The following is a 21,511-nucleotide window of genomic DNA, read 5'->3' as shown; positions in this document are numbered from 1 at the left end:
ATAATCTATATTTATATTAATAACAATTCTAATTCTTAAGAAACAGGTCTATAGATACAGGTGTAAACACATGTCTATTTACTGAGAAGCAGCATGGTCTAGTATATAGGAGGGAAGTCTTGGAGGCATTACCCATTTGCCTTGCCTCTAACTGCTGTGTGGCCACGAGTCAATCACTTAACCTTTCACTGCCCCAGGCAACTCTATTAACACTATAAATTACAGGAGCTGCCAATCTACACTGGTGAAAAAAAAATGCTTCTGACTGGGAATTGCTCGTATTAGTAAAATCACTGATTGAAAATGCCCCACTCACCCCAAAAAAAGTGTTCACACATAATCCGTGCACATGTTATACATGGATATTTATATCCTAGAAGCACTGGAGCCAATACATACATGACCAATTATTACACATGGCAGCTTTTAGCAGGGTGTAACTTCAGCTGTCTCTAAAATTTATTTTGACACTTCAATGTATGTATGTGAAACAAATGTATGTATATAAAGCAAATAAATTTAATCCTTCAGGGCTGACTTATAGGAAGACAATGCCCAGGATCACTAGCTTAACCTAAATAACCAACTAAGGATTAAAACAATACATGAAATGCCTACCAGGAATATTAGTCAGACCATGTTAACATTCTTCATGCTGACATAATTATATTACTACTGTTAAGGAGAATGATAATTATCATTACTATGCTTGACATCAATATAACAATTTAGCATTTGAGAAACACTGTTTGTATTTCATTGGAATCTCACAACAACCCAGAATTGTGGACACTGGAGGAACTGCCATCCCCATGCTACATGTGAAGATGCTGAGGCTTAGAGATAGCACTTGACTTGCTGATGGTCCCACAGTTAGCAGGCTATAAACCCAAGTCGGTCTGTCTGTCTTTCTGTCTCTCTGTCTCTATGTGTGTGTGTGTGTGTGTCTGTGTGTCTGTGTTTCCCTCTCTCTCTCTGTCTGTGTCTGTCTCTCTCGCTCTCTTTCTATCTCTCTCTCCTGACTCCAAACACAGCTTTCATTCTATCATTCTCCAAGGCAGTATGGCTAAGGTCGACATTATCCACCTCAGTGGAGAACTGACGACTTCCCAAATATATGTTGGACATCAGTCAATGGGTGAGCTCAGCTGAAGTCAAGGCTCGGCCTCAAGCCATAATACAGGCAACATGTGTCCAGCATGAACTAAAAATCCCTGTGTACCTCCACTGAAATGTTTGGCATTTCAGCCCATGGATTTCTGACTCATCCGATGTAAACTATCTTAAAATCTTAGCAACACAATGAAAATCAGCATCAGCTACGGAGTCCAAAGCTCCCAGAGGCAGGCTAAAGGGACTCTCCTCTCCATCATAGCACCCAAGGAGTTCAATTAAATGAATGCAACTAGGAAACACACTGCGAGGACCACCCTGCCCTCAGAAGGTAATGCTGATGAACAGGGAAGAGGACAAAATGCAAGCAGGAAATAGGGACACCAAAGGTCTGGAAAAACCATTTCTGAATGATTGAGAACATGCCGTACTTCTTTGCTTAGAAGGTCCAAGGATGTAAAAGCCCTCTAAAACACAGCAGACAACACGACTTTGGGGTCTTCTAATATTTTTCCACCATTTTTATCTAATCCATAGTGGATGCCAGTTGGTTCCCTGGATGGGTCTTTGCCCTTGTTGGCCTATCCAATCATACTTCTACTTTTTCCCTCTTCTCCTTCCCTTCCCCTCCTCTCAGTCTCCTGCAGCACGATCTAAGCCAACAAACAGAAATGAAATGGGCTGTAGGACTAATGAGAAGAAACACAAAGGTTGGTCAATTTCCAAAAAGATGTACATAAAATTCTCCTTTGCCTAAAACACTAGAATTTTCCTATAATTAGTCAGATGGCCTTCGCTTTTCTCTTATCCATTTTTCTCTGCCCCTTATTCAGGCCACTCCTCTGCCTCCGTCTTCTCAGTAACACCCCATTGACGATAAGGGATTTTTTAAGAAAACTTAAAAAGGTGAAACGGATCAGAAAATGAAGCTACGACCCTCTTCTCTCATTCAGCTAAGAAAAAGTTGTGGCCAATATTTTCCAGAAGGAAGATTAGTTACTGGAATATCTGGAATTGGTAATAAAAATTCCATAACCTCCAGGGGCTCCTGGGAGACAAATCAAAATTTAAGGAGGAAGAAATATTCCATCTCCTAGGAGAATCCCAATTTAGAGGAACTCATTTTAATTAGAGACGGTACAAAAAAGGCCCAGACTGGCAGTTAGGAACCCTGGCTTCCGGTCTTTGATGCCACCACTAATTAGTTGTATAACCTTAGGACAGTCATTTTCCTCCTCAATTTCCCCATTTGCCATTGTATCTTCAACACATAGCCCTTTGCCTTGTCCACAGTAGACACTTAATGACCTTGTGTTGATTTCATACACATTTTATATTTACTTACATGTGCACATGTTCTTTTCCCCCTATAGAATGTAAGCTCCATGAGGACAAGGATGATAGTTCCTTTTTTCTTTGTATTCCTGGCATAGTGCCTAGTATATCACTGGCACTTCATAAATATCCAATGATTGATTAAGTGTTTGTTAAGTGAAATTTCTAAAACAATAGGTTTAGGCTAGAGGGTCCCCTTTAAGGTCCCCTCTAGTTCCAACAATCTATGAACCTTTCAGCACAGAGAAGACATCTCTTACATTCTACATCCATCACTCTCTGAGACCAAGCCTCTTGCCACCTCCCCTCAACCTTGTGAGGCATCCATTCCAGATCTCCCTTTTGCCATGGATGAGTTGCTGGGACATCACCATGCAGCTAGTTCTTCCCAGCCATATCTGCTACCCCACCAGGTCACACTGCAACCTTCCATGGACATGGATGAGCCAAGTAAAGGCAAAGACACAAATTTCCTTTGGCTTTTCCCATAAAATGGGACTGGCTCAATCTCCAATATATTCAACAATCACTTATTAAGTGCCTACTATGTACCAGATGCAAAGTTGAGCACTGGGGATAGAAAGACAAAATTCAACAGTCTTTGCTTCTCAAGGAGATTACATTCTACTGGGGTAAGGGGAAGCAAGCACAACAGGCAAATATATACTAGATCCAAAGTCATTTCTGAGGGGAGTGCAGGGATACCAGCAGTCAGTTTGTTTTATAAAGCTGAGGATTCTTTACTTTTTTGATTAATATTTTACACTGGACTAGTTCTTAAAAATCAGGTTAACATCAATAATTCTAGGCTGGATAACATCCTGCTGTCCGAATGAAGTAACACTCTTTTCAGTTTCATATGGAAAGCGGAAGGCTGGATGTAAGTTTACCAAATGAATTGGTAAAAGCAGATTTGGCTGTGATCAAAGGGATCAAGGTCAAGGACCCTTTGACTGCAAGTTGCTAATACTGACCCCTAGCTCCTAAATTCAGCCTTAATATGAAATGTCCAGTAAGAAAAAAAGTTGTATACAGGTTATGAGGAAATGGAGGAGAAAGACTGTCCTAGAATTAGAAGATAATGGACTTGGGGTCATCTAGAACAGAAATGGATCCCTGAAGGCTTCATATTGACTTAGGAAAGCACAAATTAACACCATCTATGTGGTAATATATTTTTTAGGGCAACTAGGTGGCACCATACTGCATAGAACATGGGCATAGAGTCAGGAAGACTCATTTTCCTGAGTTCAAATCTGGCCTCAGACACTTATTAGCTGTGTGATCCTGGGGAAGTCACTTAATCCTGCTTGCCTCAGTTTCCTCCTCTATAAAATGAACTGGAGAAGGAAATGGTAAACTACTCCAGTATCTTTGCCAAGAAAACCCCAAATAGGGTCACAAAGAGGCAGACATGACTGAAATAACTGAACAACAAAAGGTATTTTGATTTATTTTGTTAAACATTTCCCAAATACATTTCAATCTGGTTCAAGCCTCACCTCTAATCTAGACCAACTCTCTCATTTTATAAAGGTAGAAACTGAGTGCTAGAAAAGTGAAGTGACTTGTCCAGAGTCATACCGGATCACAGATCTAGAGTTGGACTTAACCTTAAAGGTACCCAAGTCCTGCCTCCTCATTTGAAAGCGATTTTCCCCCCAATGTCAACAGAAGAGGCAAAAGTATCAACTCATCTACCCCAACACTAGGGCTTCAGGAAAGGTACTTTACATTCCTAATTTACATGTGTAATTGAGAAGCTCCATCACCCAAAATAGTCTCAAAATATCCAATTAATAGGAACCACCACCAAGTGTTGTTTTTGGCCCTAAAAGAGGAATTAAGTAGTAATTAAGTCAGTAGGGAAGGAATAAGGCAAAATGTCCTCAAGACACAGCTAAAATTTTCCCTTTTTTTCTTTCTTTTTTTTCTTTTATCAGTCTTCTTGCACAAAGTGACTAATGTGGAAATGTTTTACACAAGTGCACATGTATAATCTATATCTGCTTACCATCGCAGGGAGGGGGGAGGGGAGGGAGAAAGGGAAGGAGAGAATGTGGAACTCAAAACTCTAAATAAAAATGTTAAAAAAAAAAAAACGACTCAACTAAAGAATTTTGAGTTTGATGGTTTAATCTGCCATGTCGGTGAAAGTCCCCTCAATGGCCTAGTGCAGGGGTGGGGAACTCAAGTGGCCGAAGCTTCCCCACCCCTGGCCCAATGCCTCTCTCCCTATGACCCAAGTGGTAGGGGTGGAGAGAGGATTCACCCACACTGTCTTTGTCCCCTCCCATCAAGCCAACAGGGGCAAGGAGCAGGCTTACTTAAGGGACTGACCCAACAGACCAGGGCAGTCCAGAGCTGAGCTAGGCTAGGGGATCTCTCTCCCTCTAATGACGCTGATTACCTAGTTATTGTGGCCTCTGCCCTAGCTGGCTCCTCTCAGAACATCCTTCTTACATTATAACAGAAGTCAATTCTGAACACAGGGTGAGGATCAGAAATAGAGAAATTCATTTCATAGAGGTTCGTTCAGAATGTCTCTTCCAGGAAAAAGTGACTGGCTGCATGCTAGCCCCCCTCTGCCAAAATGACAGAGAAACATTGTCTTACCTTTTGGAAAAAGTCTTCTCCACTCTTGCCTTTTCCTTCAGCAGCAGCTGTAAACACAAAGGAATAAATACATTTTAAATAATTTCTTTTTTTCCTGGGGTGATATTTTCTGGACTTTCAGAGGTCAGTAAGGGAGGGTGAGAGCATCTTATTTCTTACTCCGCCATCTTGGCTCCCAGAAGCAGAACCAATAATTTCTTTTTTTAAATCGACCTATTAATGTTTGTCCCCTACAAAGGCAGCTAAGGAATGTAATGGATAGAATTCTGGACATGGAGCCAAGGAGACCCGAGTTCAAATCCTGCCTCTCACACTGAACTGTATGACTCTGGAAGACATTAACCAGTCTGATACTCAATTTCCTCATCTGCAACATAATGCTTATAGCCCCTACCTCACAGGATTGTTGTGAGAATCAAATAAGGTTTGCAAATATGCAAGGTGCTTTACAAACTTCAGAATGTTACCTAAATGTATTTATTACTATTATTATTATTAATTACAATTCATTGACTTCCATTTGGGGTCCATCTTACAATATTTTATTTCTGTCTTTACCAAGGGTCTCACAAATCTGTTTATATACAGGGATGAGACTGACCTCAAAAACAAGTATAAATATCAAAACAATCAACTATAACTATTAAAGCAGATAATTATGGACAACAATAAAACACCCTTATTAGCCAGCACAAGCTCTGGACCTGTGCCAAGGACACCATCATCTCCTCCAACAGCTGCAGCTCCTAACCATCTGGACCTAAGCCCTCAGCCAGAGCCAGAGCAGGCTCTGCTCAGGACTCTCCAGAATTCACCCTGACTCCTCACTGCCTTCTTACCCTGGAACTTCCAATTCTCTTCCCTCCCCTCCCCTGCTCCCCCTCCCTTTCTGCCCCCTTCCCTTGCCTTTTCAGTTCAGAACATCCCTTCTCCCATTAGTGCACTCGCCCCAAACCTCCCTTTGGAGGAAAGACCCCATTGCTGGTCACCCTTCATTCCTCTCCTCTCCTAACTCTGCTTCTGTCTCCCTGGCTTCACCTTCATCAACTTCCTTTTGGGTGTTGTCTTCTCTCTCTCCCCCATTATAGTGTAAGCTCCTTGAGGGCAGGGACTGTATTTTTGCTCCTATTTGCATCCCCAAGACTTAGCATGATGCCTAACATATAGTAATTACTTACTAAATGCTTACTGACTATTGAAATGATTAAAAGTGAATACCACACAACTATCATGACCAAAGAAGAGCTATAAGAAGGTGCCTTCTCCCACTTCTTAACAAAAGTGAGAAACGATGGGCATGTAATGTCACGTAACTTCATGTAATGTCAACATTTTTCAAGGTGTGAGTTCATTTTGCTAAATGTTTTCCCTCTTTTTTTATTCTTTCATAACAAAAGGATGGCTCTCAGGAAAGGGGTCAAGGGAAGAGACACAATGGGAAATGTGGGTGATGTGAAAACAAAAGATGTGGACCGCCATTTGTTAGTTGTGGTGCAACTGGGCAGGGAGGAGCTAAGGCAGATGGTCTCTGAAGGCCTGCCTCCATCACCTGCCTGACTTTGGGCAAGTTCTTGGCCTCAACATTGTTGTCAGTAAAATAGGAGGATTGAACAAGATGGCCTCTGAGCTATCTTCCAGCGTCTCAATTTATGATTCTCAGATTCCTTCCAACGCTAAGATTCTGATATTGAACTGAAATTGCTCTTTCTGTCACTAATCAGTACCAATGACTAATCTTAATTTTAGTTTCCTCAACTGCCAAATGAGGTCAGGCAAGAAGTCCTCAACCTCTATGTTCCTTCAAATACTACAAACTGATAGATCTAAATGTTGGTATATTTGGACAGAACCCAAGACTTTGGCCTCTACTGACTGAGAATGAAAGTCTTAATTGACTTTTCTCTAGTGTGTCAATAGGACACAAGGGAGCCCTTGGGATGGGGGAAAACCTACCAAGATCTGAGCAAGAGAGCAGAAATTAAGAAGTGATGGCGTCAGCTTGGCCAGAGCAGAAAAGCTCAGACTACCTGCCTTGTCTGGCCCCTCCTGAGGCAAGCCCCAGTGGGGATTCTCTGAAAGCTGAAAAGAGGGGAGCCGGTATAGACAAGGAGAAGAGAAAAAAGAGAAAGTGAGATTCATGTGGGCCAGACTGGCATCCCATACCAGTCATACAGAGAAGCCAGACCCTATCCCTCCCTCCATCCATCTATCTATACACACACAAACACACACACACACACACACACATAAAGTCTGAAACACACACCAGTATGCTCCCATGTGCCAGGTGGGAAAACAAGTCTAACATAAGAATTTAAGTACAAATAGATGCTGTGTAACTCAGGAAGGGGATTCCCACCTCAGGGGAACAGAAAATGAAAAAATCTAGATATGAAACTGGATGGGATCTCAGAGGGCATCTAGTCTAAACCATTCATCTTACAGATGAGGAAACTGAGGCCCAGAGAAGTGAATGAGAGAAACATCACTTGATTGTGAAGCTGGAACTCCTCATTCTCCAAACTTGAGCTAGGCAAGGTCTCAGAGGTGTCCTTTACGTGCCCATTGGGGAAGTCAGAAACACAAGATGTGAACCCTGGCTCTGGGAGTTGGGACCTGTGTGACTTTCCCCTGGACTACACTCTATCTCTGATGATTAACACCTTGTGACATTGGGCAAGTCCCTTAACCTCCAGAGGTCTCAGTCTCCTCACCTGTAAAATGAGAGGGTTAGATTTGGTGGTCCTAGAAGTCCCTTCGACATATGGAACCCTAGAACCCAGGTGCCTCCAAGACTCAAGCCTAAGATACTTCTCCAGAAGGAGTTTCATCTGTCAACCTAAATTTCATTTAGTTCTGCCACAGGCACACACTGTGTGTGTGACCCTGGACATGTCACTTAACCTTTCAGTGATCTAGGCAACTCTCTAAAACTAGACAATACAGAAGAATTACTAACCTGCATTGGTAAGGAGAGTTTCCTTCTTTGGTGTACCCTATCCCAATGAAATCACAAGCTTGATCCCTATCTCCATTTTAAATTTCCATTTATAATTATTAGAAAAGACTCATTCACCCAAGAAAGTAGCCTCCCCCAGCTCTTTAGCTCCCTTTCTGTAGATTGTCTTTCCCATTAGAACATATACTCCTTGAGGGCAGGGGCTGTCTTTTATTTCTGTTTGTATCCTCAGCACTTAGCACAAAGCCTGGCACATAGCAGCCCTAAATACATGCTTGTTCTCTGTTTTCTTTCCTTCCCTATGAGCCACTTAGAATCAGAGTAAGGTGCCCAGGCTTCTAATCCCGGCACACTCCTGTCCTTGGGTAACTTGAACAGCTCCAAGACAGGCTCCATCCTCCATCACCACCAAACCCAAAAACAGCCAAGGGGCCATTCTAAAGGGCTTCTAAAGCCCTGGACGGGAGGTGTCCAAATTCTGATGAAGCTGAGCTGACTGCCCTCTGGGCCAAACATTTCTGGGTCACAAGCAAATAAGAAAAAGAAAGGTCAATAGCCTGCAAAACATTGAACTGCAGAGTAACAAGGACAGTAGCTTATCCCTCATTTCTATCTGAGCTCTACTAAACTAGCTGAGAACAAATTAATGATAAGGTTATCATTATGATAATAACCAGCATTTACTGGTTATCACACTCTCAAGTATGGAAGGTGCTTTATAGACATTCTCTCTTCTGAACTTCACAGCAGCCCTGGGAGGTGAGAACAACAACTATCATCCCCATTTTATATATTAGGAAACTGAGGTTAGCTTGCTTCTGGTAACATCACAGATAAATGTGTCTTAGGTAGGATCTGGGCCTAGGCCTCGCTAATTCCAAGATCAGCACTGGCACAAGCTCCCCAAAGTGTCCCCAGCAAATAAAAGAGAGGACTTGGAAACAAAACACAGCTCTCCTTCATGAGTGGTTCCTCAGCGTGCTGAGGTGAACAGCTTGACTGCCGTCAGGACAATGTAGACAAAACGTTCAGTCTCCAGTCCTTCCCCTTGGGCCTCAGACTAGGGAGATGCAGCCAGGTGTGGCATTAAGAGCGCTGGACTTGGAGGCAAGAAGCCTGGGATTGAGTTTGAGCTCCAGCCCTTAACTAGCTATGAGACCATGTGACTCCCTGAATTGAGCCTCAGTTTCCTCATCTATAGAATGGGAAAACAGTGCTTGAATCACCGAGTTACCATGAAGCAAGCACTTTCCAAATCCTAACGTGCTATTAAAGCATAAGGTTGCATCAAGACTTTTGGGACACAGTGTAGATTTCAGTGAATACCATTATGCCAATTATTACTTAGAAAGAGAAAGTCTAAAATTGATCCAGAAGCCAGAGCCATTCTGCCTCAAGTCACTTTCTAAGTGACATGGTCACTTATAATCATAACTCAGCATTTTAGAAGCCCTGTGATATCCATAAGATCATTGGCTCATGGAAAGTTGGGGCTGGGGACCCTCTAGTCCAAACCCTTTGTTTTACAAAAGAGGAAACTTAAGGCCCCAAGAGAGAAAGGGACTTGCAAACCAAAGAATTAATCAAGCATCATGGAGCCAGATTTAGGTTCCCTCCTCCACAGCTTCTCACTCCCACGATGGTCATATGTTATTCCCTCCCATCCTTTGAGGTCCAATGAGACGATGCCATCCTCTAGAACTGCTCTCCTCCCTTCCCCGACTCAGCCTGGCCCTCCCCTTAGCACTTCTCTCACCTTCCCTTTTGTCCTCTCTGGAAGATTTTGGTTCTTTAGGCACTTTCCCTACCTACCCTTTACATAGAAAGTTCTTTACAAGTAAGGCCAGCCATCCAGTCAACAAACATTCATTCAAGAAACCTTTACAGGTCCCTACCGTGCATAATTGCAGGCTTTTTGTTCAGCCCTGGAGGAAATATAAAATTTTGGTTAAAAACACAGCCCCTGCCCTTAGGGAGTTTACAATCTGGTAGAATAAATGAAACACAGATAAAAGTAATTCACAGTATTACTAAAATTGGGGGATTGTGATAGTCTGAATGAGAGGAGTGAAGGGCAGACTGGACTTTTGATTTCACCAGCATAGGAAACTCCTGTTGCAAAAATTACCTCCCCCAGTGCAGAAGAGTGAAGCATCTAGGACATTCATCTTAGACAGCTGCTGGCTCCCCCAGCTGCTACTGCCAGCCTTCCAAGGTTACCTGGAATCTGATACAGATGAACTTTGCATCCACCTACATACATTTTTGTGTTATCTGTTCCATTAGAATGTATGCTTCCTGACAGCAGGGACTACAATTATCCCTTCCACATTGCAGGAAGGGGGAAGGGGGAGTGGTGGCATGGTATTAGAATAGAGCACCCCTTTGATTTGGAAAATCCATGTAAATTTTTGGGTCCTCCCTTCATATCAAAATGTCTGAATTTGTTTTTCTTTTGTGGGGTGTTGAGTCACTAAACTTTTGAAGATATCTCTATATTTCTAGCCTTTGTGTGTCGTCTGCTTTCACATTCTTTTTGCAAACTTTAACTTTTTACTTATTTTAACTTTAAAAAAGAAATTGCATATATTTATGGTATTAAAAGATAAAATATGTTGATGTTATACAACACTATACATATATTTTATGCATTTCTGAGCTTCTAAACTTTTTCTGTGTCATCTGCTGGCCTTAGTCCATGGCTTCTGCAAAACTCCCAAAAGTTCCCATTTACAATAATTTCTTATGCTAATCCCCTAAGGTATCAAATCAGCAATGGAGAGAGTTGCTATGTAGAAGGGATAATTGTACCTCAATTTTGTCTTTGTATTCTTAGCACCCAGCCTAGTGCCTGGCCTAGAGTAGGTGCTTAATAAATGTTTGTTGATTGATTAGAATAGAGAGAGATCAAGTGCCTAGCCCAGGTTCCTACCCTAAGTAGTGCTCAGAAGCAAGACTGGTCTTCTATCCACTCACAACACCTCATGGCCTCTCCTCTCCTAAACATCTGAGAGAAATGCAAAGCTAATCAAAACTAAAAGTCATTCAATTCCCAAGCCCAGAAACAAATGGACCGTTTAGAAAATGAACTTCTTTCCCAGAGGTCTTAGCACCTGGCTCAGGCCTGGTCACATAACAGGTACTTAATTAGTGTGTACTAAATTGACTGTCTATCTCCTAACTCCCAGAGAGGCCTGGGGCACCCTCCCTACCATCACTGCCCCTCTCCTTAGCTGGCTTCCCTGAGTCACAGTTCTGAGGTAGCAGCCACAAGCTGTCACCAGCTGAACCACTCAGGTGGAATAGGGTGAGTGAGTGGCCACTGAGGATCAAGGGAAGCAGCTGCCAGCCTGAGTAGCATCCTGACCTGAGCATCGGTAGCTTAAGTGGAACAGCCACGAGGCCAGCCACAAGTCCCTCCTGACCCCCCAGCTCTGCCCAGCTCCTCCAACCCAGGGACTTCACAAGGAGATGATCTGCACCTCCCCAGCAACCTCTGCCCTTCAGAGCTGGGTGGATGGTAAACACCGAGTCTCAGAATCACTGCGAGCAGAGTCCTATCCAGGGAATACAGGCTATTTGGAAATCCAAAGCCTCAGAGGCCATGTACTCCAGGATGTAGTCTAGGATGGTTAACACAGATCACACAGGAAGTATCAGAGTGGGAACTGAAGCCAGACCCTACAATGCCAGAACCAATATCCTTTACATTAGACCACGTTCCCTACTTATCACAGGCTTTGAAAGTAGGAGCTTTAGAGGCCACGTGCTCTTCTTTTCCAAAGTGGTTTGCTAATTATTCCTCAAACACATGCTATCTCTGATCTCTGCACCTATGCCAAGGCTGTCTCTTTTATGCCTACAATGCACTGTCTTCTCATTATCACCTCTAAGAATCCCTGGTTTCCTTCAAGACATAGCTCAGATGCCATCCCCTACATCCCTCTGGTTATTAACACTGTCTCCTTCTTGAAATTACTTTCCATTATTTTCCAACATTTTGTATTCACTTATCTATGAACGTGTTTCCCTCCTGGTAGAATGGAAGCGCCAGGAGGGAGCAACCATTTCATTTTTGGTTTTGAGGGCCTCCTGCTTATCACAGGTAGGGGATGCCACAGAGCACCAGACCAGGAGTCAGAAAGACCTGAATCAAATCCAGCATCAGACACTTATTGGTTGTGAGACTCTGGGCAAGTCACTTAATCTCTGCATCAGTCTCCTCATCTATAAAATGGAGATAATAATAGCACCTACTTTCCAGGGTTATTGTGAAGATAAAATGAGACATTTGCAAAACACTTCGTAAACTATGAAGCACTGCACAAATTAGTGTTATTATTACTTATTATTAGGATTAGGATTGTATTGCCTGGCATGTATGCTTGCTGAATTAAATCAATTTAATCTTAGGTTAGAAACCCAACTTTGCTACTTACTACTATCTAGCAGAAAACTACCAGATCCCCTTTGCATACCAGTTTCCTCATCTGCACAATAGTGCTGGGCCTGGGGTTAAATGTCTTCCAAGTTACCATCTAGCTGGAGATCTTTTACTTAGGGGAACTTAATATTAATCTTCATTTTATCTGTCAAATCAACTTTTATTAAGTGCCTAAAGCCCTGTGCTAAGCACTGGGGATGCAAAAAGAGGCAAAAGACAGCCCTTGCCTTCAAGGGGCTTATAATCTAATGGAGGAGACAAAAAGCAAACCACTATGTACAAAGCAAGCTACATACTGGATAAACAGAAAATAACAGAAAAAAAAAATTGAGAAGGCTAGGAAAAGCTTCCTGTAGAAGGTGAAGTGATTTGTACAAGATCACTTGGTAAGTTAAAGACAAAATGAGAACTAGAATCTAATTCTCAGGATCTCTAGGCCTGGGTCCCAAATGAAAACTATGTAGGAGTACAGATTTCTAGCTCGAATGGACTTTAAAAGTCTAAAGGCTAATAAAGTGACAGAAGCAGGCAGTGAACCTGCCACTAAGCCACATCCAGATTTAAGTAGCTCTGGATTCCACTGAGCCACCCAACAACAAGGTCCTTTAGTCACTGAAGAAAAAAGGTTAAGTATTTCCCGTCTCCTGATCAATGTTCCATTCAATTGATCAAACATTTATTAAGAATTGACTGTGTGGCAGGCACAGTGCTAGGCACTGAGGAGACAAGGTAAGAAATGGAGCTGGAAGCTTCTAGGTAGCCAGGAATGTTCAAAAGCAAGGCCATGTAAGTCAGGCCAGATGGCAATGAGTTAGATTGCAAGGGAAAATATGATAGTATGATAGTATCATTTAGTCAAAGGGTTTTGTTTTTCATTGTGTTTGGAGGGAGAAACGTTGCCTGTTTCGGAGCCAGCCCTTACTTGAAGCCATAATACTTCCTGACCTGAAGTCAGATTGTATCCTATGGCCCAGAGTTTTCTCTGTTTAGCAGACTACAGCCAGCCATGCCAGGCTTCCCATCTCATTGATGGCTGGTTTCTCATCCATCTCATCCCATGTCTACATGACCCATGCTACAATGGGGTGGGTGTTTTTGCTGTCTGCCTGTCTCAGCTTTGGAAGGGAGGTTCTGATGGTCTAAAACTGCATAGCTCAAATGGAAGGACCACAGGCCACCCTTGCCAATAAAAGCAGTCGTCCTATCCCTCTGATTCCAGCAATAAATCACTTCAATACTACCGAAACATGGCTGTCCGAATCTGCTGGATAAGCATTTGAGATCTTACAGTGAATAATTCAGTTTTTAATGTTTATTGTCACTCCTCCAACCCTGCACCATATTTCATTTCATATTTTTCCTTCATGAGAATTATGGGATTGTGAAGAACCTGGCCAATAAAAACAGCAAGAAGTTAAAACAGGTGTAAACCATTACATCCCCTCCTCGCCGCCAGTGGCACAGTGAGTTTGGTGAATTATTGAATTAAGAAAAAAGGCTGAACTGGCCATTCTTCTGAGGTCACATGGAAACTTGTGCTTAAATGTCCTTTGGATTCTAGTTGTTTTCTTTTACGACAAAACATATTCAAAGAGCACGATCAATGACCATCTCCTTCAGTATGACTGACACTGAAAATCAAGGCGACAGGATTACTTTGTCTTTCTATTTTAAGTATACACTGTATTTACTTACAGGATCATGTAGCTAAAGCTGGAATGAACCTCACAGGCCATCTAGCCCAACTCTATCATTCTACAGGTGAAAAAACTGAGACCCGGAGAAGGTAAGAGACTTGTCCAAGGTCACACAGTCAGCATCAAAGATAGGATTTGAACCCAGGTCCTCTGACTCCACAGCAAGTGTTCCTTCCACCAGACCACTGGTATGCGTGTTGTTTCCCCTCCCCCTCCTCCCCCACTACACTCTAAGTGACTATTCCATGCATCATGGTACAATGAAAGGAACATTGGCTAGAGCCAGAGAACCTGTGTTCAGATTCCACTTCACAAGCCTTGGACAAGTGACTTAAACTCCCAGGACCTCAGTATCTTCATTTTCCTCCAACTGTGGATCCTATGAGCCCCAGTACCAAGTATAGTGTCTGACACATAGTAGGTGCTTAACAAATGCTTATTGAATAAAACTAGCAGCTACATGGTGTTTTCCCTAATCTCCACTCCCCTACAGGATCCTGGGGGAGTCCATATGACATCAGTGGCCAGAAAGACCTGGATTCAGGTCCTGCTTCTGTGTGTGGTCATGGCCCTACTAAACTCTGGCACCTCCAAACAACTCTCTGAGACTTTACATTACTGAAGGAGTTGTTCATCTGTATGGGTGGAGGGTTTTTCCACACTGGGAATCCCCTACACTGATGAAATCATGGATCTTGTCCAATGGAAGGGAAAACTGAATACTAAATGATGAAAAACCAGGTGCAAAAAATGATGTTTCCCTTACTCTCTGGGACCCCATTTCTTCACCTATAAAATGAAGGCAAGAGATGAACCAGCTGCCTGCTCAGGTCCTTCCAGCTCTAAAACGCTCAGTCCTGACAGAAGATACTTCAGGTCTGCCAGGAGGCAGGAAGGCTTTGCCTCCTGACGTTTTTGTGCACGGCATGGCACAGCCCACCTCGAAGATGTCTGGCCATATGAAAGCAATGGGTTTGCAGTGTTCCCCAAGGGTGGCCAGATGATAAAGGTAATGATTTGAGTAGTCTGCTTCTAAAAAGATTTTCCACTCAGAATTCAAAGCAGTCACATGTTTTACTGATTTAATCCATATATCTCTACCTCCCCCCAAAAGAAATGTCACACGTTTCCCTCTCCATTAACTATTTCCCGAGAACTTCCCAGACAGCCTGGTCCAGAGCACTCAAAAAGACTTGGAGAATTTAATTTACTAAAAAGCATTGTTATTAATACACCACTAATGGGGAGAAAAGTTAATTAAATCCAGTAACTTCTCTTGAAAACAACACCTAAGACTGAATACTGACCGAGGAAAAGATGAAGTTCATCTTCACAGAAGCTTAAAATCTCAGAGTTGGAAAGGCCACAGAATCAGAGATTTTGAGCTAGAAAGAACCTCAGAGGTCAAATCCAAATCCTCCCCCTTTTACAGATGAGGAAAATGGGGCTGAGAGGGGCTACAACTTACCAAAGTGTCTGAGTCAGGATCAAAATCAGGACCTCCCGATTCCAAGTCAAGAGATCTAACCACTGTTACACACTGCCTCCCGAAGAAGGAGGGACCTCAGAGGACATCTAATACAATCTGTACCTGAAGCAGAAACTTTTCTACAAAATACTCAAATAAGTGGGCATCCAATCTTTCCTGGAAGATCTCTGGGTAGTAAGTAGAAACCCCACTACTTCCACAGAGACATTCTACTTCTGTTCATGAGCTCACAGATCTGGAGCTAGAGGAAGCCTTAGATGTCATCTAGTGTAACCCCCTCATTTGAAAAGTGGGGCTTATAGAGAGGAATTTGCCCAGCCAATTTGCCCAAGATCACATAGGCAAAGAGTAGCAGAATCAAGATTTTAACCCAGCTCAGCCTTTACATGCATCATTAGAATGGATGGATGAAAAAAGGGTTTATTAAATGCAGAACAGTCACTAATAACTTTCAGGAAGGAAACCACAAGTGGGGTCAACCGTGGTCCATTCAAAAACACAAGGCAGGAGCAGCTAGGTAGCACAGTAGATAGAGCACAGGCCCTGGAGTCAGGAGGACCTGAGTTCAAATATGGCCTCAGACACATAACACTTACTAGCTGTGTGACTTGGGTAAGTCACTTAACCCCAAGTGCCTCACAAAACAAACAAAAAAAAACCACAAGGCAGCTAACTCCTCTAAGAATTAAAACCATCAAGATAGAGGAGCCCCAAAGAGATTTTTGCAGAGAGATCATACTTTTTAAATTCCATCCACCTGATTTTGCTCTTCTAGGTTGAGATACCCTCTACCACCGCCTTGGGAATTCATGGGAATCAATATCTGACTATAGATCAGAGGGTCATAGCTCCACAAGGATCTCAGAAAGCATCTAATCCAATGTCCTCCTTTGACCTCAGAGTCCAGATGGGCCACCCCCTTCATTTTACAGATAAGGAAGTTGAGGCTAAAGGAGGTGATTTGATAGGCTGAAGGTCACATAGATAATGAGCATCAGCTTAATTCACCTTGACAGTTATGAAGTGCCTACTATATGGAAGGCGCTAGGGCAACCACCGGGAATGAAAAAATAAAAGACAGAATTCCTGGCCTCCAGATGTTTATAATCTTTCAATCGAGCATCTCTTCCCAGTCCCTCTTCTCTCCATACATCCTCTAGTTTCACCATCTCATTCATCACCCAAGCTTTAGTCCCTATGCTGATGACTACCAACCTTCTACCGCCAGTCCTGATCTCTCTTCTGAATTCCTATCCCCAACTGTTTACAGAAAGTCTCAGAAAGGTCTCCAACTCACGCAAAAAAATTCAGCTTCTCAACAGCCCCCTTGAACTAGCTCATCCTTCTGACATCACTATATCAACCCATGGCACCATCACTTACTAGGTCACCTCATCCAAAGCCTTGGAGTTATCTGTTCATTTTCCTTCTGCCTAACCAATTCCTGTCAATTGCCAATCCTGTCAATTACCAATTCTTGTCAATTACCAATTTCTGCCAATTACCAATTCCTGCCAATTACTAGTCCCTGTCAATTACCAGTCCCTATCAATTACCAGTCCCTATCAATTATCAGTCCCTGTCCATTATCAATCCCTGTCAATTACCAGTCCCTGTCAATTACCAATTCCTGCCAATTACACCTCCACAATATCTTTCATATCACAAGTCACAGAACTGTTTCAAATCGTGGCTCTGCCATCACCTCATTAGCTGTGTGATTTTGGACAAGTTCAAACTCTCTGGGTCTCAATGCCCTCCCCTTAATTCTCACTGGTACCATATAGGTCTTCATTACCAGGTTTTTAATTACTGCAATAGTCTCCTAACAGGTCTTCCAAGCTCCACCATTCCAATCTATCCTTCACAATGCCACTACAAATGTTAGATCATGTTACTCCTTTAGACAAAAATCTTCAGTGGCTCCCTTCCACTTATTGGGTAAAATGCGACCCACTGTGCCTGGCATTCAAGGCTGTCCAATATTGTACAGGAGCCTTTCAGACTCATTTCATATTGCTCCATTTCTATGTTCCTGCCAAACTGGGCTGCTCTTTGCTACTCTAACAAACAGTTTGTTTGCTATGTCTAGAAGACTTTGCTTTTCCTTCTGTGCCCATTGAACTTCTACCCTCCCTTTAAATTCTACCTCAAAAGCCACTTCCTCCAGATAGTCTTCACTGACTTCCAGCCAGTAACAATCTTCTCCACTGAACTTCACTTTGCACTTGGTTCTGCTACTCTCTGATACTTACCCTGTAATACTGTACTATGTTTTTAATCTACATATGGGTATGTCCCCCTACATTATTCTGTAAGATCTTGGTAGGTTGGGAGAGTTTTCTCCGACCTCTGCATCTCTTTCAGAGTTTAGCAGTGTGCAGGCACTAAATACATAGGTTATCCCAGACTGATCAATGCGGAGATACAAGTGCACACATAAAACATGACATAAGGTAGGCTGTGATGGGGTGAAAAGGAGATACTCCCTTGTACCCTAGAGACAACTGAGGACACTTAAGAAGTCGATCCATCCTATGAGAGAGGCAGGTTGGTAAAGTGGGAGTTAGGTAGAAGACCTAGGGTCAGGTCCTACCCCTATACCCACGAGCTGAGTGACTCCTGGCAAGTGTTAAGCTGTCAATACTTCTGGGAGGCCATGGGTCCTAGTGGAAAGAGGGCTGGATTTGGAGTTCATGTCCAGGACCTGGTTTCAAATCCCACCTCTGACACTTTCTAACCTGTGTGACTTAAAGCTTCTATAGGCTTGATTTTCTTCCATATAATTTCTACAGAATGAGAGACTTGGACTGTTGTTGTTCAGTCATTTTCAGTCATGTCCAACACTTCATGATCCCATTTGGGGTTTTCTTGGCAAGGATACTGGAGGGGTTTGGCATCTCCTTCTGCTACTCATTTTACAGAAGAGGAAACTGAGGCAAACAGTAACTTGCCCAGGGTCACACAGCCTACCAAGTGTCTGAAGCTGGATCTGAACTCAGGTCTTCCTGATTCCAGGCCCTGTCACTCTATCCACTGCCCTAGATGATTGCTAAGGTTCCTTCCAGTTCTAAATCTATGGTTCTAAGTTATGAAGGGGTTGTCAATCTGTATTGATGGAGGCAGTATTCACACAGGGACAATCCCACACAATGACAGGTCCAGATAAAAAAAATTATTTTCAACTACTTTTCAAAAATTGGACCACTATGTCTTAAGTGTAATATAGAGATAATGTCTCTAAGAGCACTTTGTAAGCCATAGTACTTGACTATAAAACCATCTGTGATTTCTGTTAGTAAGGAATTCTCAGTGTGGAAAATCTTTCTATGAAAGCAGAAAAACTGTACTGTGACTAAGGAGATTAATCAGTAAATATCTATCAAATGTCTAACCTGCATCACAAAGACAAAACAGTCACTAAGCTGTCTGAGACACACAGAAGTTGAATGACTTATCAAGGGTCACAGAGCTAGTATCAGGTGGAATTTGAACTCAGCTCCTCCTGATTCCAAGCCTAGTCTTTATCCAGCAAACTGCACAGCCTCACTGTAAACCATCAAGGGCCAAATTCATGTGAATTATGATTATTATGTCAAACCCAGGTTGGAATAACAGGCTGAGCCGGGATTTACCATATCCAAAAGGCACAGCAAGCCAGCACTGTGAAAATGCCAGACACACAGGGCTAATAACTCTTGATTATCCACAGTAACCAGGGCCAAGAACAGCACAGAGCATTGAAATGCTCAAATCACCCCAAACCTCTTTTTAAACAATTTGCTTCTATTTCCTCCTATGTCAAACCCCTTATCGGAAGGGCTAATATCAGTAAGATCAACAAAGGCGATGTTCCAGCATTTTGACAGCTGCTTCATATGGAGCTAGAACCCAGAACTCAGAGCAGGGCAGAGCAGAAAGAGCTATGGATCAGGAGACAAAGAACTTAGGACAAAGCCTGGTTCTGCCACCTACTCTCTGTGTGACCGTGGAAGTCACTTAATTCAGTACAGAGACAGGACTACATACAGAGCTTTCCACAGGTCTCTTCCTGAGCCAAAATTTTGACCCTATAATCTGCTGACCCCTCCCAGAAAAAGAGATTAACCCTTAGCTAATTTTAAATTGGGGAATGGGAGAGGAACCCTAACTAACATGGGAAAAGATACTATTAGAACAGAGGAAGCCTTGCCTCACACAGGTCCACCAAGAGCCAAAAAAAGCATGAGCATCCATTAGACCAAACCACTGGGGAAAAAAAAAAAAAGATACTGACTGCCATCAACATTCAGAATGGGTCATCCAGGAAATTTGGGTGCTTGGGAGCTACATTGTTCCCTACTTCAAACTCTGCCTAAGAATTTATTTGACCTTCAAATTTATTGGTCTGGCAAAGAAGCTTTCCTTCTTAGACCAATGACCTCTAGCATACGTCAATGGAATCTGCATCCAGCTGATTACCAGACATTCTGGTCAAGTCAACCAACTTGCTTTCAGGTCCCATTCCTTCTTATATAACAAGTCCCAGAGGTAAATTCAAATTCAAATCTGGGCTTACAAGAGTTGACAGGGTTGAGAATTTATTAATCCTGGGCTGTTGTTTTGCTTTAAATAAGATTACAACCATATGAAAGATTACTCTGAATCACTAATAATAAGAGAAATGAAATATAAAACAACTCTGGGTTTCACTTCACACCCAGCAAACTGGAAAAGATGACAAAAGAAAGAAGTGGCTGGTGTTGGAGGGACTGTGGGAAGATGCCCAGCAAATAAAAGCCCTCTTGGTGGAGTTGTAGAGTGGTCTAAACAATTCCACAAAGTGATCTGGAAGTAAGAAAGTATAGTATTAACAGCTCTAGACCCAGAGGTAAGAATAAGAACAGCAGCTGTATGTCTCCTCAAGGTTCACAAATGACATATGATATTTATTGGGATCTTTACAACAACACTAAAGTAGGTGCTATTCTTATTCCCATTTTACAGATGAAGAAACCGAGGCTGACACAAACTAAGTGACTGGCCCAGGGTTACACCATTAATAAGGATCTGAAGCAGGATTTGAATTCAAGCCTTCCTGACTCCAAGTCTAGGGATCTATCCATTATTCTACCTAGCTGCCAGTGAAGTATATACCTTAAGAAGGTTAAAGACATATAGACCAACATACTCGTAGAAGCACCCTTTGTGGTTGTGAAAAATGACTGGAAACAAAGTGAGTGAGTGCCCATGAGCTAGGGAAGGGTTAGATAATTAGTAGAATATGAATGTAACCAAATGTTATTGTGCCACAGGAAACAGAATATAAGGAATTGAGAAGAACACAGCAAGACTTATATGAACAGATGCAGCGGGAACAACTAGAACCACATACCCAATGACAACAATAATCAGATAAACGAAAAGCACACAAAAAAGGGAGCCAGACACTGTATCGTTCTAATGCCCAATCCTGGCTCCAGAGAAGAGGGGAGGAAATACAACTCCTTCCTTTCTTAGGAGATTTAAGGGACCATGAGGGTATAGACTGTGGCATCCTCTGTCAAGGATAGTCAACTGTTGGTTTTTCTTGTGTAACTTTTTTTTTTTAAGGGAAGACTTGCTGGGGAGGTGGGGGTGATATGGGACAGACAGATTCTGAAATGACATCAATATGAAAACAAGGAGAATCAGCAAAATGTTAGTTCAAAAAACCAATATCTGTTTTCTTCTAGCTTTGTCAAAAAAAAAAAAAGGTTCAAAAGATTTGGTCCCTTGTGAGTTGTTTAATCCAGTTGTACCAATCCACTCTGCAGGGCATTGGGAGACCTGTTCATGGCCTTCAAAGGTATAACATATTAGGCTGCTAACAAATAATT

The 21,511-nt window shown here is 42.4% G+C and overlaps 1 protein-coding gene across 2 annotated transcripts in view; it reads right to left on the bottom strand.

The window, feature by feature from the left end:
• BICC1 (BicC family RNA binding protein 1) overlaps positions 1–21,511 on the bottom strand; it is a 284,322-nt gene that overhangs the window by 204,124 nt on the left and 58,687 nt on the right. For both annotated transcript variants that reach the window (XM_020998232.2, XM_020998233.2), the window contains exon 2: positions 5,065–5,111. In XM_020998232.2, coding sequence (XP_020853891.1) covers positions 5,065–5,111 — 47 coding nt within the window. The remainder of the gene's footprint in view (positions 1–5,064; positions 5,112–21,511) is intronic.

The sequence above is a fragment of the Phascolarctos cinereus genome, unplaced genomic scaffold (genome assembly GCF_003287225.1).
Source record: "Phascolarctos cinereus isolate Bilbo 61053 unplaced genomic scaffold, phaCin_HiC Scaffold_3;HRSCAF=262, whole genome shotgun sequence".
NCBI classification, from domain to species: Eukaryota; Metazoa; Chordata; class Mammalia; order Diprotodontia; family Phascolarctidae; genus Phascolarctos; species Phascolarctos cinereus.
Note: the sequence above shows the minus strand (reverse complement) of the source record. Positions and strands in the feature narration are given on the sequence as shown.